A 16,699-nucleotide genomic window follows, 5' to 3' on the forward strand; every position below is an offset into this window, starting at 1 on the left:
CTTTTGCTATTACAGCAAGCAAGGCTTGAAGGGGAACTTCATAAGGATTATGGGAAAGTTTGAGGAACTTTTGGCACTAGAGCATTAGCTTATGGTCAGAGCGGACCTGAAGAGCTTTTCTGTACTAATGTCTCCATGTACAGACATAATGATGAAACATGATCTGTCACTTATTCACTTTTATAAGTGCTTTTGCAATTGTTGTACTGCATGTTACTGTTATTTCTTTGATGTTATACATGTCTGAGTCTGGGTTATGACTGAAAAGGGTCTTTGGACCAGTCCACCCATCTGGGCACCAAACAGTAAATAAAATGAAAATAAACAAATATCTTACCTCTACAGAAAGCTACCTTCCTATACCCTTCCCATAACAGATTCAATCTCATCATCATCACCCTACTGTTACTGAACTTCCATTGGTTCATCTAGCCTAAACATAATCACAAAATGGATTGGATTTATGAATTTCACATGTCTCACTTCGGGAAATATACTAAACCTCATAGCAAGTCATATAAAAAGGTATAACACAGTCAACAGAATGTAAATAAACACAAATAAAATTAAAGAATGCAGAACTTTTTACCAGCAATAGCAAGGATCTAGACTGCAACTCCACAAGCAGCAAAAAAGAACTGGTGACAACAGGGGATAAGCTCAGTTATGCAGTTGATGCAAGACAAAGTGTGTACCATCAAAGGCGGACTGCATGAACCTTTGCAAAAAGATATCAAATACAGACTGATGGGCAAACCACACGACTCATCAAGAAGAGTCTTTAATGCCACATCTTCAAATTAATTCTAATGAAAATGAAAAATGACTGAGACACTTAAATTTATGCTGAGAGTCTTAGACTTTAAGAATGCAAGAAATAATGCTGATTGCATTTCACAGAAGAAAAAAAATGTCTTACCGTAAAACAGTTTTGTACTGACTCAAACTGTAATAATCCAGTAAAGAAAAAAACATCACTTCTGCAGATTCTTTTGCCTGCAAAACAAAAACAAAACAGATAGACTACACAGAATCATAACTGTGCTGCTACTTTTGCACTGCATAATTGCAAATTCACAAAAGAATGTCAGAAATTGTTGACCCAATATTTAAAAATTAACCACTTGATAAACTAGCATGATTTTGTCATTCAATGGCAGCCTTTCTTTTCATCTGATATACCAAGACATCATAACTTAATAGCGAGCAACTATGGTGAACAAAAAACTACAGCTATTAATTCCATAACCTTTACTGATAAACAATTTTATATTAACCAATGCATACTACAACGGTATGAAAATTAAACATGCATTTTTGCACCCTTTCATGCACACACATATATTAGTGTGTCTATATATATATATATATCTATATATATATATATATATATATATATATATATATATATATATATATATTTATATGGAATTACTTAAAGTAATCAAAATCCATTTATGTCGACGTGCATAATGTTGAAACAAATTGATCTACATTATGCACACTGACACGCCACTATGCATGAGCCGAGAATTAATCTCAGAGCATGCAAAATTAAAAAAAACACACACACAAACATCATTTTTTTCCAGGGGGGCAAGCCCCAGTGCATTCCCCCACCCTCCCTGCTAATTATATAGTCTAACTCCGAGATCGCACAATCAGTGGGGAAAAGGGTATATTCCCCTACCTGGGCACTGTCGATCTCACATTTCGCATGTTTGTTGGCCATCTGTTTAGTCAACCAAGTTGTTTCAATTAAACAGATGCCGACCAAAGTACCGTTCAACAAAGTTACCAGCACACACACACACACACACATATATATATATATATACATATATACATATACAGAAAAATTTAATTTTCTTATATACATATGTGTGTGTGTGCATGTGTAAATACAAATATAAAGCTATACAGCTGTATCTCTAGATAGAGACACACACACACAGAGTCACATATATAATGGATAGCATGATAGCATATGCTGCCTTGGTTAGCTTCTTGGGGAAATCAACTCACACAGCATGCATTTACACCTTTGCAACATCTCATTTCATTCTTTTAAGAATGAAAACACTAGCAGTTGCCAAGCTGAAGTTAACAGACAGCCTACTGAACACAAACATCATTTCTTATATTAATCACTTCTTTTACTGACAGGGACTTAAACAATGTTTAACTTACATGCAATAAGGAACAGAGAAACTTGTAGTCTTTCAGGTTGAGTGTGTGTTTCCAGTCCTTAGCTGCAGCTGTCTCCTGGGCTTTTCTAATCTCCTTCTCTGAAAGTGAGGCTCTCGGTCACTGTCTACATCAACCAGTTCCTCAAAGCCCTTTCCAGGCCCATACCTGTATTTCTCTTGGTTTCTGTTATGAGGTATCCTACCTTCACTAACCTCTCTATTGAGGTCCCCAAATATATTCTCTCTCTCCTTTCAATGTCCTACCTCACTCTGATCTGAGAAGTAAATAACTCCCTCTCTAGGCCCGATATCTCATCTCTCTCAATGTTACACCAAAAGCCACTTTCCTTCTACTCTGAAAGGTAACTATCTAGGCTGAAAAGTCTATGTCCCTGTTCTAAGACAAACCATTAATTCTGTCTATGAGCTTCAAACTTTCCTTTTTATAACTGGAGTGCTCAAGACAGGAAAAAGCTTGATGATTACTAGGCACAGAGGGAAAAAGAATACAGAAAAAATAAAGGGATGAAATATCTGTGAAAGCGCTGAAAATGCATTTTTTCACCATGCTTCTGAGTGGCAAACAAAAAGCGAGAGACAGCAATGTTTATATACCCGTGGTGTAAATGCACTGTTTTAGCATGCTTCTGAATGTCAGTGGACTACCTTTGCTGGAAAAGGTTGAAGTTTTTGATGTGCAGATTATCCTACCTACAACTATATAGAAATACAAATAAGTAGAGGTGGTTTTACATCAGTTTCTGACAGTTACTAAGAAAGGAAGGAACCCCCCCCCCCCCATCATGCAAACGCCAATTACAATTCAATCTGTTTAGAAACTGTGAGTGAATACACAGCACTTTTTTGCCATTCTCTTTAACAATCCACACAGCTTTGCAGCAACTGCTGGAGAGTATAAGGCCTACTTTGAGAAATACTGACATAACACAAATGCATCTTGAATTGTGAAAGTTTAACTGATCCTGTGTTCCTTCACGGAAGAAGCAAGTACAGACTAAAATCAAATGAATTCTTGGAAAAAAATAATAATCCTTAATGGAACCAGTTACACAAATTGCTTAGGAAGCTTAACTCTCAAGATGATTTTCTTGACATCTGTGTCTCAAACACAAAACAAAGCAGTTATGATTCAGAGACTAGATTATAATCCTCTATGCTTTGTGTTCTTACTAATTTCTGGGTAAAGGTTCTACAAACAATTGAAGAAACAAGCCTGATTCTGCATTTTGCAGACATTACATTAGAAGCAGAAGCAACCATTACTGCTGATCTAAAAGAAATGAAAATTCTCAGAACAAAGTGGAATATTACTTCTGAGGCCAAAAATGGTTGCCAAGGAAATGGACATAATCCAAGAATTCAGTACAAACACCAAATAGCAAACAAACTGCAAACAATTTCATGATGACTCTCCAAAATGAGGGCAAAAGTGAAACAGCCGAAGATATGTTCAAGAATTCTGTTTTCTAAGAAGCAGTGGACTAAACCACATATTTCAGGCAGTCTGAGCTACAGTACAGTTTTGTAAGTAAACTCACCGTAACAGTAGACATTCCAAGAAATTACTGCTGCAGTAGCCTAAGATACATGGGATATATCCTACTTAGGATATAACAGCTGTCAAACTTCCAAAGCTTAAGGGCACCTTCTATGTGGCTACACAGTTGAAAGACTGAGCTGGGTAGAGAGAAAATCATCAAACTGGGTGCCAAGCTTGACGTTTTCATGCCAACTGAAAGAGGGAGACTACAGCTCCGAAAGAGGTCACTGTTTAGTACATAAGATCCAGGTCTTCACTGACAGAACCCACACTAAAAGTTGCAGACTCCAAATCTGACCTCAAAGCAGTGACAAGTAGAGTACCACAGAGTTCCGTCCTGGGACCTCTCTTATTTGGTATCTACTTCTCTGAAGTACAGGCTAACACATAAGGCCTCTGGCTAACGAAGTTTGCAGATGACTGCAAACTAGGAGCCATAGTCAAGTCCCCAAATGATGTGGACATCCTACAGAAGGGCCTCGCTGAGACAGATGCCTGGTGTCAGAGCCATGGCCTCAAGCTCAATGCCAAAAAGTGCAGTGTCATCCCCTTTGGCAAAAACTCATGAAGTATTACATAGGCAGCAATCTACGTAACACCGAATGTGTGATGAGACCATGAGACCCAGGTGGACAGTAGTCTCTCCTTTGATAGTCACATCGCCACAGTAGTCAGGAAGTCCTTCTACGTGGCACACCTCATCATAAAAGGGTTCTCATCCAGGAAAAAAGAGGTCATTGTTCCCCTCTACTCGACACTCAGACACATTATAGAGTACAATGCCCTTTTGGAATGTACCTCACAAGACATCTGCAGCAGCTGGAAAGGCCACAACCTTACCTCACAAAGAGGATTATTGGCCTCAAACAAATGCCCTACACTGACCGCCTCAAAAAACTCCAGCTTCACTCCGTAGCATATCGCCTACTCCAAAGTGATCTCTGCCTAACATATAAAGCTATGTCAAACCCAGAGCTGTTGGACATGCTACACCTAAAGAAATCCCAATCCCTCCGAGCTACATGCTCTAGAGACCTAAACCTTGTCACCACAATAAACAAGACATGCTGGAGGGATAGAGTCCTGTCCCAGAGACTTCCCATACTCTGGAACAGGCTAACCATCTATGTCAAGCAAAGTCCTTCATTAGCACTCTTCAAGAAAAATCTTGATGAGTGGATGGGAAATAGGAAATACATCCCTTTTGTGTCTCTGTTCGACAGTGGCACAGGAAAATAACTTTCTTGGGTAGCGTAAGCCAGGGAACCTTGTTGGCTAGGCTTACATAGGCCCTTGGGCAGATAGCCTAGTACCTACCTATGAACCAAGCCCCTCAGAGTTTTCATGCCAACTGAAAGAGGGAGACTACAGCCCCAAAAGAGGTCAATGTTAAGTACATAAGATCCGGGTCTTCAACCTGGCACAGAAAACACATTAATAAAATAAAACTGATGGAGGGAAGGAGTGGCTACTGCAGTAGTGATTTATATGAACATGTACTGTCAAGGGTATGTTTACTATGCTCATCATTAGATCACTGCTACAGTTGCCTAAGATATATAGGTAGAATACCAAAGATTAAAAAGAATGAGAGGAGGAAGAATGAAGGTCAAGGAGCCCCTGGGGAATGGTGCTAGCAAAGCCTGGTCTGGACCTGGAAAAAGAGTAGAGCTTGTAGTATTTTGCAAAAGTATTTACAGAGGACCAAGTTGCTGCCTCTAAAATACTTCTACAGTCCAACTCTTTCTAAAAAATTACTGAAGAATTCAAGGCCCTCTCAGAGTGTGCCTTGAACCTGCATGGAAATGACTTATTATTATGGGAGTATTAAAAGGAAATTCCATGGATTAATCATTTGGAAACTGTTTTGGCACTGGTTGTCCATTTTCTTACCTTCATAAGAAATTAATAACAGATTAGAAATTCTGAAGGTTTTGATTCTGCCAAGATAGCATTTGACTGTCTAGTTGTCTGGACATCCACAGTAAGTAGAACCCTTTCCTCCTCATTTTTAGGTTCTAGAAAGAAGACAGGAAGATGGATAGCTTAGTTCAAAGTAAACTTGGATACTACTTTAGGCATAAATGAAGTATGCATTCTCACAGAAAACCTATCCTTGTGAAAAAAATGAGATAAGTTTGACCAACCATGACAGCTTGCAACTCAAGACACTCTTCTTGCAGAAGTCATAGGTATCGGTAGCACTGTTTTCCATGTTAAGTACTTCAAATCAGCTTGATGAACTAACTAGTTCAAACTGAGCAAGAGTTAGCTTTTCCTTAACAAAATTACAATCCCAATGATGCGTCACCTGGTCTCTAGCTGGATGGGGCTCTGTAGGACACTACAAAACAGCTTGACATGAGAGTGTTTTGAAAGAGTGGGATCCATGGGCTGACATGTCTAGCAGATGATGCCGAAGGATAAGGCTGTGAACTTTAATTCCTGTGATACAGGGTTTGATTCCCTCAGACCTCATTCACCTACTGTGGGGAAAATATGGATTTGTTCTCAAAGTAATTCTATCCTTGGGGAAAAATCAGTAGGGAGGTTTACAGGAAAAGGGTGTGACGCTCTACAATTCTCTTTGGCAAATGACTGCCACTAAAACAAAGTTTTCCAAGCCAAATATTTCAAATCAACAATAGCTGCAGGTTCAAAATGGGGTATCATCAAAGCCTGCAGAAGAACAGTAATATCCCAAGGAAGAAACAGGGTCTCTAAGGAGGGGGGGGGGGGTCACAGAAAGAAGGTGTTCCTTAAGAAGGCATTTGACAGTCTAAGTGGAACAATGGGTGAATGATTCTCTCCAGTGTGACAACTGGAAACAGCTGCTAATCAGACCTGACAGTAGAATAGCTAGATCCACTGTGACAAGGAGAAGCCAGGAAATCTTAGATAGACGATTGTGGGGCTGAAAAGGGATCCATATTTTGACTGAAAGCCCATATTGAAAATCTTTTCCATTTACTCATAAATCTTTCTGGTAGAAGGTTTCTGTGCAGAGGTCAAAGTGTAAACAACTTGTATTGAAAGCATGGAATGTCTACCCATCAATTAGACTGGAGAAACCATGTGGTCAACCTGAGAGTTTCTATATCCAGGTGAGGCTTCCCAGAGAGATGAGACAGGAGATATGCAGCACAGTACAGAACCCAAGAAGAGTGAATCAGACAAGACCAGAGGAAGGGAAATTATTCCTGCTGAGGCCAAAATGGAGCAATGAAGATCATCATAGCCTTGTGCCACATTGCTTTCTGCAGAACTTTTGAGATGAGAGTAGTGGGAGGATAAGCATGAAGGAGACCGGGGGCCATGTTTAGACCACAGCATGCCTCAGTGACCATCCCATTTGAGGGATGAGGCTAAACAATCTGCTGCATTAGGTGTTGGAGTGGGAAAAAAGATTGCAGTAAGGTCAGCCCCAGTGGTTGATAATCTAATCCACTACTCTCTGACTGAGGGACCACTTGTAAGGAAGAAAGATCAACCTGCTCAACCTGTCTGCTAGACTACTGGATTTCCCCGGTATGTCCACTGGAATCAGAAAGCAGTGAGAAGACACTGCCCATTGCAAACCCTCATGGCCTTTCAACATGATGAGTAAGAATGTGCTCTTCCCTGCTTTTTGATCCACCATCTGAATGGAGATCACACCCCCTGGAAAGGTAGTCTTGGAATGCCTGCAACCCTTGGAGAACAGCTCTTATCTCCAGGATACTGATGTGATGACTGACCTCTGAAGGGGACCACATGGCCTGAACAGTGTTCTCCCAAAAAGTGCCCCAGACCACTCCAGTTGAGAATAGTGTACGGTCACTGTGGCCTACGGAGAGAGAAGAACAAATGGGCGACTCCGAGATACTAGTAGGGAATCCAGCCACCACTGAAGCTTTGCAAATTTTGTGAGAGACACTGGAAAATTCACGTGCTGACCACTGAGCTGACAGTCCATTAGAGCACCCTCATATAAAATCAGGTTTGGGGAACTAAAGTGATGGCAGCTACCAATGAGCCAAGAAGGCAAAGATTTAACCTTGCTGGTAGCTTCTGATGAGAAAGTATTGCTATTGGTTGTAGGTGAAGTGTGGTAACCCTGGATTCTGGTAGCCTGGTTATCTGTAGTACAGTACTTAAATGAGCTCTAATTAATTTTATGGCCTAAACTGGCTGAAGCTTTGACTTGGTCATGTTTACAGTTATCCCCAGCAGTGAGCAGAGGCAGAGCAAGGTGCCAGTCTTTCAAGTATGGGAAAATGCAAAACACCAGCAACCTAACATGAACTGTAACTACTGCCATGCATTTGGTGAACACCCAGAGGGCTGTGGTGAGACCAAAGGGCAGGGCTCTGAATTGAAAGTGGCCAGGTCCCAGATGGAAGGAGAGAAATCTCTTGGAGCAACTGTCCAGCTTTATGTAGTAGCATGCATCCTGGAGGTTTATCAAACACATCCAAGCGTCCTTCCTCAATAATGGTATGATGGACTGTACTGTGATCATCTGGAATTTCGCCTGTTTCATGTACTGGTTCAAGTGACTGAGGTCCAAATTAATCCATAAGTGCCCATTTTTCTTTGGCACCAAAAAAACAAAAACAAAAACAAAAAAAAAAACTTGAGTAAATTCTAGTTCCTTGCTGATCTGGTCAGAACTATTGGATTACTCATTTCTCTAGCAGCTTGCTTACTTATATAGCTGCTGCCTTTCTTTGAGATGGTGGCACACTGGGTAATTTCCTTGAATGAGGGGAAAAAGAGAGAAAGGAAGAGAAGGGGAATTGTGCAGCCTCTGAATATAATCCTCTGCACTCAAGTATCTTAAGTGATGGACTTCCAGGCCATGAGGTGCAGGGATAAGCACCCCACCCATTGCCTCCAGACTGCGGCAGTCAGGCAACTGCCAAGAAATGCTGAGAAGGCCCATCAGAGAATATACACAGTAAGCTTTGGAACAAAACTCCTGGGATTTGTGGAAGCACAGTTTCCTCCCTCTCCTCTGGTTTCTAGAGAAGATCTTTTGGTGGGGTAGAAAAACAAATCCCTATGACAGACAAGGAGTTACGATCTTGCTCACTTCTGGACGGCATGTCTTTCACTTTAGGCCCACGAAAGGTGGACCCATAATAGGGAGCATTAATAAAAGATAGTCTAAAGAGCTCCACAAAGTTGCAAAGCACCTAGGCATGCAGTTATGCCAGTACTCGCTTCTGATGTGCCCTATGCAGCGCTGGAAAAAAGACACCAACACATTCAATAGGTGGCCAACTGTGTGTTAACAGACATTATCGACTCTGCAGACAGGGACCCACAGAAAATTTTGGAGAGCACCATGGTCAAATTCCTCTGGAAGAACGTAATGTGGGGCAAATAATTCAGTTTCCTGAAAGCAAAAGTCGCTGAAGCATAAACTTGCTTCCCAAATTAGTCCAACACACTGGACTCTCATTTAGGGGAATGGACAGTGCAGTTTTCCTCAGTTAGCTCCTAAACTACCTTGAGACACTTGCTCCAAAAGGGGTGATCGGGATACCAAGAACTTGTCTGACTTCTGGGTGATAGGTTTGACTACATCCAGCTCTTTCCATTCCCACTTGAAGTTCTTTCTATCCCCACTTAAAGGTCAAGTCCACCATCTCATCCACAGGAGGGACTACAAAAGAGGTAGAAGGGCCAAGCCCCAAAAGCTTTGAGAAATACAGATTCCTCCTGGGATGGGGATTCAGTGGACCGCCCCCCCCCTTTCTGACTAAGCAGTTCTAAGATTTCACCAGATGGGATGCTCTCAAAAGGGGATCTGGGGACCCCTTCCCACTAAAAATCAGTATACTCAGTTAAAGACTCCTGAAGGGCATCATTTTGCCTCGTCTTGCACTATGAACATCCCCAGTCTGGGGAGGAATCTGAAGTCAATAGGGAGTCCTCAATGTAGACAGTCTCAAGACTTTGAGGGGCTGGCTATCCCATCAGGACAGAATGTGCTGGACCAGAGTCCAGGGACCTCTGTTTGAGAAGAGCTGGATCCAAGCGAGAAAGAGGAGGCTACGCCCTAAAAAAAGATAGCACCTTCTCAAAGGCTTCAAAAGCAGACGTCAAGACAGGACCTGAAAGCCTCCTAGTAGGGTCCATGGACCCTAACACAGATTGGTCCTGAAGACCCGTATGACTCAGCTCTGCAGCAAATGCTAGTGTCGAGCTGTCTTGGATCAAGCCTTTGAGGGAAGGAGATGGCTCCAACAGCTTTGGAGTTGAGCCCAGTCATCCAGATCCAACACTTTGAGTGGCTCGGACCCTGATGGATCTTTGAGCCAGAGTTGAAGAAAACCAAGTCTTCAGATCCAACTCAGACCAACTCTGGGGAAGAACTCATTTCCAACAGCCTTGAGTCCAAAGGCCAACACAGGAAAAGAGCAATGATATGATGAAAGGATGGTCCAAAGCCTTTGACTCTGACCCCTTTTGGAGCCAGGAGAATCCCCCAACTATATCTGGGTCCTGAGAAACATCCTCATTATTCTAGCCTCATCTGGCTCAGAACGGCTCCTGAAGGACCTCACTGACCTGACAGATGAAGATGTGGAAGAGGTCTGGATGTCCAGTGAAAATGTCTGTCCTGGAGAAAGGGGGATCACAGTCTTAGGGAGACTAACTCTGGAGAGAGGCACGGTTCTGGTAAAGGAGGAGTGCCAGATCCAAGGATAATAGGCTCCAACAATATAATAGGATCCAAAAATCTCAGAACCTTTGGGGCCGGACCCAAGGAATTGAGTAGCCTGGCAACTGTCCCTTAGAATTCTTAACTTTTTACATCTCCTTGTCTCTGGGTCCATCTGAACTCTTCTCAACGTTGGTTTTGCCACTAGATGTCTTTTACAAGGGGAAGCAGCAGAAGAAACAAGTGTGTGTGTGTGTGTGTGTGTGTGTGTGAAACTTCTCCCTCTGCGGCAGGTAGTACCTCTAATCACAACTTTGCTGCATCTCTCCATCAAAGCCCAAGAGCTGAAGGAGGTAGAAATGGAGCACTGCTCCTCCATATGAGCAGCCCCCAAACAGTAAACACACTTGGTGCATGCATGAGAATTTGGTATTTTATGGTCACAAGCCAGAAATTTCTTGAAACCAGAAGCCTTTTCTGTTGCACGTGTTTTGTTTTGGGGTAGCGGTTGCTTGGGTGTCTGCTTTGTAGGTCTCTGCTGCTTAGGCAGATTTTTATTTAGAGTCTCCGAGTATGTTTTTGTGTGTTTATGTGTTTGGTTTGCTGTCGTGGTAGGTCTATGTGAGACTGGAATTGTAGTGAGTGTGGTTTCCTTCTCCTCCTGACTGGTTACGCCAGTACTGAGTTGAGAGAGCTTAGCCTCCAGTTTGGCTATATGGTTGCATCTCTCACATGTGTTGGAATATGTTGGGAGGAGGAGAGGGTTGTCTGTGTACATGAGGCAGTTGTAACATTGCCTCAAGATTCCCAGATTCACCAGCTGGACCGGAGAGGAGATTGACAACTGACCTTTGGACATGCTAGAATAGTATTGGGAATTCCTTTATAACTGAAAAAAAAGGGCCAGTGGGGAACAAGGTACTCAAGGGGAGTTTGTGAGGGTGTAGTGCTTTTAATTTTTTAGTGCTGACTTAGTGAGCAAGTGCCAGGAAACTTAAATGCAATGTGTTACAGGTAACTTAAATGCAAAAACGACAAACAGTAACTTTTTTTCAAGTGAAACAAGGAAATAAGTACAGTAAGCAATGCAGATATCACTAGGGATCCACAGAAGCACTGAAAAGCCACGTTTTAGGTGGAATTAGCTTTTCAGGGAAATAACAAGCAAACAAACAACAAGCATACAAACAAAGCTAGATTCAGCAGGCCTGGATCTAGTCTATGCTACAGCAAACAAGGTGTACCAATTTCAGTAAGAAACAGTTCAAATATGCTGTAATAATAATACTAATAACAGTAAGAAACAGTTCAAATAGGTGGTAATTCATTAAGTACAGAAGAAGTAATTAGGGACCTGGGGACCCAAGTTAATAGCAATCTCTCATTTGACAACCATGTGGCCAAAGTGGTTAGAAAAACATTTTATATAGCCCACCTAATCATGAAGGGATTCACATCTAGATCAGGGGAGTTCATCGTGCCTCTTTACTCATCCCTCATCAGGCCCATAATTGAGTACAATGCCCCTTTTGGGATGCACCTTACCAGACACCTGCAGCAACTGGAAAGACCCCAAAAGTACCTCACCAAGAGGATCAAAGGGCTCAAACAGATGCCATATGCTGCCCGGTTAAAGAAACTCCAGCTCTACTCAGTGGCATACCGCCTGCTCAGAGGCAATCTGTGCCTGACGTATAAAGCCATGTCCAACCCGGAATTAATGGACATGCTGCACCTCAGAAAATCCAAATCCCATTGAGCTACGCGCTTGAGAGACTTGAACCTCAGCACTGAAATAAATAGGACATGCTGGAGGGACAGATTCGTAACCCAGAGGCTCCCTTCACTCTGGAATAAAATCCCAGTCCAGGTTAGGCAGAGTCCCTCATTGACTCTCTTCAAGAGGAATCTTGATGAGTGGATGGGAGATCGTAGGCTTACCCTGGGTATCACTTTTGTGTCACTGTTAGACAGAGGCACAGTATACTAACCTCGAAAAAGGACATAGCAAAATTAATTTAAAATGGGTGGCGAAAGCCAAACACACTCTGGCTAGGCTTATAAATGCCCTAGGGCAGATAGCCTAGTATGAACCTATGAACTACCTCAAATAGAGCAAAACAAAGCACCTCGCAAGTAGTAAACACTGAAGCAAAAAACACTAAGCAACTAAACAGGTAATCCAAAAACAACCACAAAACTTACTAACGGAACACAGAAAGGTTAAACTGACTAGAAAGGCTCAAAAAACCTAGGCGAAAGAGATAAGTGCCCAAAAGGGCAAAGCTTATTTATTTATTTTTGACAAGAAGGTAAGAGGGGTAAATTAGGCAATAGCGAACAATAATAAGAAATTATTAGGCCAACAAAAACATATAACAGATTAAGAATAAGCACTGTGCTGACACCCAGCCTGAGCAAGAGAGATCTTGTCTGATGCAAATGAGATCTGAGGTGACGTACCAACTACAGGGGAATATGGGTAAGGGGAGGAGTCTGACAGCCCTAGATCCAAAGTTTGAAAGTGGATGAAATGGGATCCTAGTTGGATCTGATAACCCATCTGTTGAGGAAGGATGGAAAAGACAACATCGGATCCAGAGACTGCTCCGTGACCACCCCTGAAAAGTGACTGTGTGTCCAGTGGGCCTTCATGGTTAACAAATGGGAATTACAATGAAACATCTGAAAGATGAACCTTGATAGAAGAATGAGAAAGGCCAGGAGATAATAACTCACACAAATATTATAGCACCAGAGAAAAGCTAGCCTAAAATGGATCTTGCTTCATAATGTGGCACCAACTAGAAAATCTTTTTCAGTTGCAAATGTAGACTTCTTAGAAGCAGATTTATGTGCCTCCTTTAATACTTGATGCATGTTCTCGGGAAATGGGTGCCTAAAAGATATTAAAAGCCCTATCACTGTATTCAGTTTTCTACTGATTACTGAGGGATCTGTGCCTTACCTACAAGGCAATCTCTGACCCAGCCGTGATGGAAATGTTACATATTACCAAAACTAACTGCACGAGTGCTACCCACTCTGAAGAGTTAAGCCTGATCTTTGACGAATAGATCATGTTAGAGACAGATATGTATCCCAAAGATTGCCGCTTGTCTGGAATAAGCTTCCTATTCACGTGAAGCAAAGCCCTTCCCTGACCATCTTTAAGTGCAATCTGGACCAATGAATGGGAAATGGGAAATCGCAAATTCACTCCTGGGGTGCTACCCATGTCCCTTATGGACAGAGACAGTCTGTAAAAACTGCCAAAACCCCACTTGCTGACCTTTGTTATGTTTCCCTTGGGACAGAAAATTTGGTGCACTCTGTGTCAAACTGGCTAGGCTTGTAAGGGCTCTTGAGCCATTAGCCTAGTAATTTCCTTTGAATCTCTAAACCTATTAAATTATATCATCCACGCGGTCCAGGCTGACACAACTGTTTCAAGGCAGGGTGTATCAAACTACCCCTGTCTTGTGTATGTCTTGTGTAAGTGGGTCCAGTCTGTGAGGAAGTTTGTAGTAGTTGTCCTTGGTCATTTGCAAAAGAAGGGAAAACCACTTTTGTCTAGGCCAGAAGAGAGTCACCATAACAATCTTTGTAGAGTCCTTCTGAATCTTCAGAATGTCTTTGGATATCCGTGGAAAGGGTGGAAAGGCATGCAAGAACATTCATGTCCAAGAAAATGATAATGGATCTGTTTTCCAAGCCTGCTTGCAGAGAGTCCAGGAGCAGAATTTTGCAAATGACTGTTATAAAAGGAAGTTGTGTTCCACATAGGTGAATCAAATCCTGGCATACTCCATCAATTCAATTTCCATTTGTTAGAGTCTGCCCTGGACTTGCTAACATTGACTACCTCAAAGGTTTGCTCTGATAGAATGTAAGAAGCTTGTAGAGTGACATTGTGCTCAACTGCTATATCCCAGGCTACCATGGCTAATCTGCATATAAGGTAATAAGTGGAACACTCTCTGATTGTTTATGTACCACATCACTGTGGTGTTGTCTATGACTAGTTAGTTATAAAGGTCCCAGAGACCACAGAGGATCAAGAGAGAGTTGAATGAATTTATTTCAGTCACCATTTCTTTGAGGTTTGAGTGTTTTGGTCTGTCTGTATTTCCCCAAAGACCCTGCACTTTTAGTCAAAAACTCGCAGCAAAGTCTGAGGCATTTACTGTTACAGACTATAGTTGAAATGAAAGAAAGAATGGAAGACTAGGATTTAAATAAACTGGTCTGTCCACCATAGTTCCCTTTTTACAAATCCCAAAACTGGCATTTGCAATATCAGGGGGTGTTTATGTTGGGAACATACAGAATTTAGGTACCAATGAATCTTTCCGATGTGGAGCCTGGCTACAGGAATCAGGATTATCATTGATGCCATGAATCTTAGAATACTGAGAAACTGTTTAGAAGTCCTCAACTTAGTGGAAAAACTCAAAAATAGATATAGAAATATGTATGTTTTTCACTAGAGAGAGAAGCTCTTTCAACAGCTGTAGCTAGGTGATATTTCAGAACATTTTTAATGTACTCCTAGAAACCCAGACTACAAAGCAGATGTCTTACTCAAGTGGCAGACTCCTGACATTTAAAAAAAATACCCCACAAAGATAAGCAAGTTATCTAAGTGAGGAAAATGTGAATACACTGCAGTCTGCAAAAGGTTATCACGGGAGCTAGACACTGTGAACACTCTGGGAGCAGTGGATAGCCCTAAGGGTAAATGCAGAAAACTGAAAGTGTAATTCAGACACAGAAAATCTTAAGAAATACTTGAAATTTGTGACTACAGAAATGTGATAAGAATCCTTTAAATCTACACTTAAAGAAAACTGAAAAGGGGAATAAGAGATAATAGATTGTGAAGGGATAACATTTTAAACTTTTGAACCTTCACAAACTGGCTGAGAAAAGAAAGATCTGGAAATGGTCTCCATGAAGCTGCTTTCTCTGGTCATAGGAACATCCTTAAAAAAAAAAAAAAACTGTCCCAACAAGGGAGAGAGGGACAAGTTTTATGATCTCTTAATCAAGCAGATACTGAAGGACAGGGGGAAAATAAGGAAGTCTGATTCATAGGTTGGTATTAGGCTATCGGCCCTAGGGCCTATACAAGCCTAGCCATAACAATTCCCTGGCTATTTCTTCCCACAGTATTTACTTCCCTGGATCCCTGTCTAGCAGGGCAACTGACGTGATCCCCGGGGTGAATTTCCTTTCTCCCATCAAATCGTCAAGGTTCCTTCTTGAGAGGGCCAAAAAGGAGCTCTGCTTGACATGTACTGGCAGTTTATTCTAGAGTCTGGGGAGTCTCTGGGTCAGGAACCTATCCCTCCAGCATGTTTTGTTTATTGTGATGACAAAGTTTAGATCCCTGGAGTGTGTGGCTCTGAGGGATTGGGATTTCTTTAAGTGTAGCATGTCCAACAGCTCTGGGTTTGACATGGCCTTGTATGTTAAGCAGAGAACGCTTCTGAGTAGACAATATGCAACAGAGTATAGCTGGAGTTTTTTAAGGTGGTCAGCGTAGGGCATCTGCTTTAGGCCTGTGATTCTTTTAGTGAGGTATTTCTGCGGCCTTTCGAGTTGTTGCAGATTTCTTGAGAGGTACATACCAAACGGGGCATTGTATTCTATAATGGGTCTTAATGAGGGATGAGTACGGTGGGACAATGCCCTCCTTTTTTCTGGATGAAAAGCTCTTAGTGATGAGGTGTGCCACATAGAAGGATTTTCTGACTATTGTGGCGATGTGGTTATCGAAGGTGAGACCACTGTCCACTTGTGTCCCTAAATTTTTTATCACACTTTCGGTGTTTAGTGTACTGCCACCTATGTGGTAATTCATGGGTACATGTTTTTTCCCAAAGGGGATAATTATACATTTCTTGGCATTGAGCTTGAGCCCATGGCTCTGGCACCAATCATCTGTTTCTGTAAGGCCCTTTTGTAGAGCATCCACATCATGTGGGGATTCAATAATGGCTCCCACTTTGCAGTCATCTGCGAACTTTGTTAGCCAGAGTCCTTTAATGTTGGCCTGTACTTCAGAGAAGTAGATGCCAAACAAGAGTTGTCCAAAGACTGAACCCTGAGGTACTCCACTTGTCTGGAGCTGGATTTGGAGTTGGCTACTTTTACAGTGTGGGTTCTGTCAGTAAGCTAGTTGGAAACCCATCGAGTGACGTAGAGAATAATGCCCAGCTTAGTAAGTCTATCTCTGATTCCAGAGTGGGGGATGGTGTCAAAAGCCTTGGTGAGGTCCAGATAGGCTGTGTG

The 16,699-nt window shown here is 41.9% G+C and overlaps 1 protein-coding gene across 1 annotated transcript in view; it reads right to left on the reverse strand.

Moving 5' to 3' along the window:
• DNAAF9 (dynein axonemal assembly factor 9) overlaps positions 1-16,699 on the reverse strand; it is a 2,711,795-nt gene that overhangs the window by 1,812,261 nt on the left and 882,835 nt on the right. Inside the window, exon 14 of the mRNA XM_044064082.1 lies at positions 920-996. Within this exon, the coding sequence (XP_043920017.1) occupies positions 920-996 (77 nt within the window). The remainder of the gene's footprint in view (positions 1-919; positions 997-16,699) is intronic.

Source organism: Protopterus annectens, chromosome 2.part2, assembly GCF_019279795.1.
Source record: "Protopterus annectens isolate FY-2018-M chromosome 2.part2, PAN1.0, whole genome shotgun sequence".
In the NCBI taxonomy this organism is placed as follows: Eukaryota; Metazoa; Chordata; order Ceratodontiformes; family Protopteridae; genus Protopterus; species Protopterus annectens.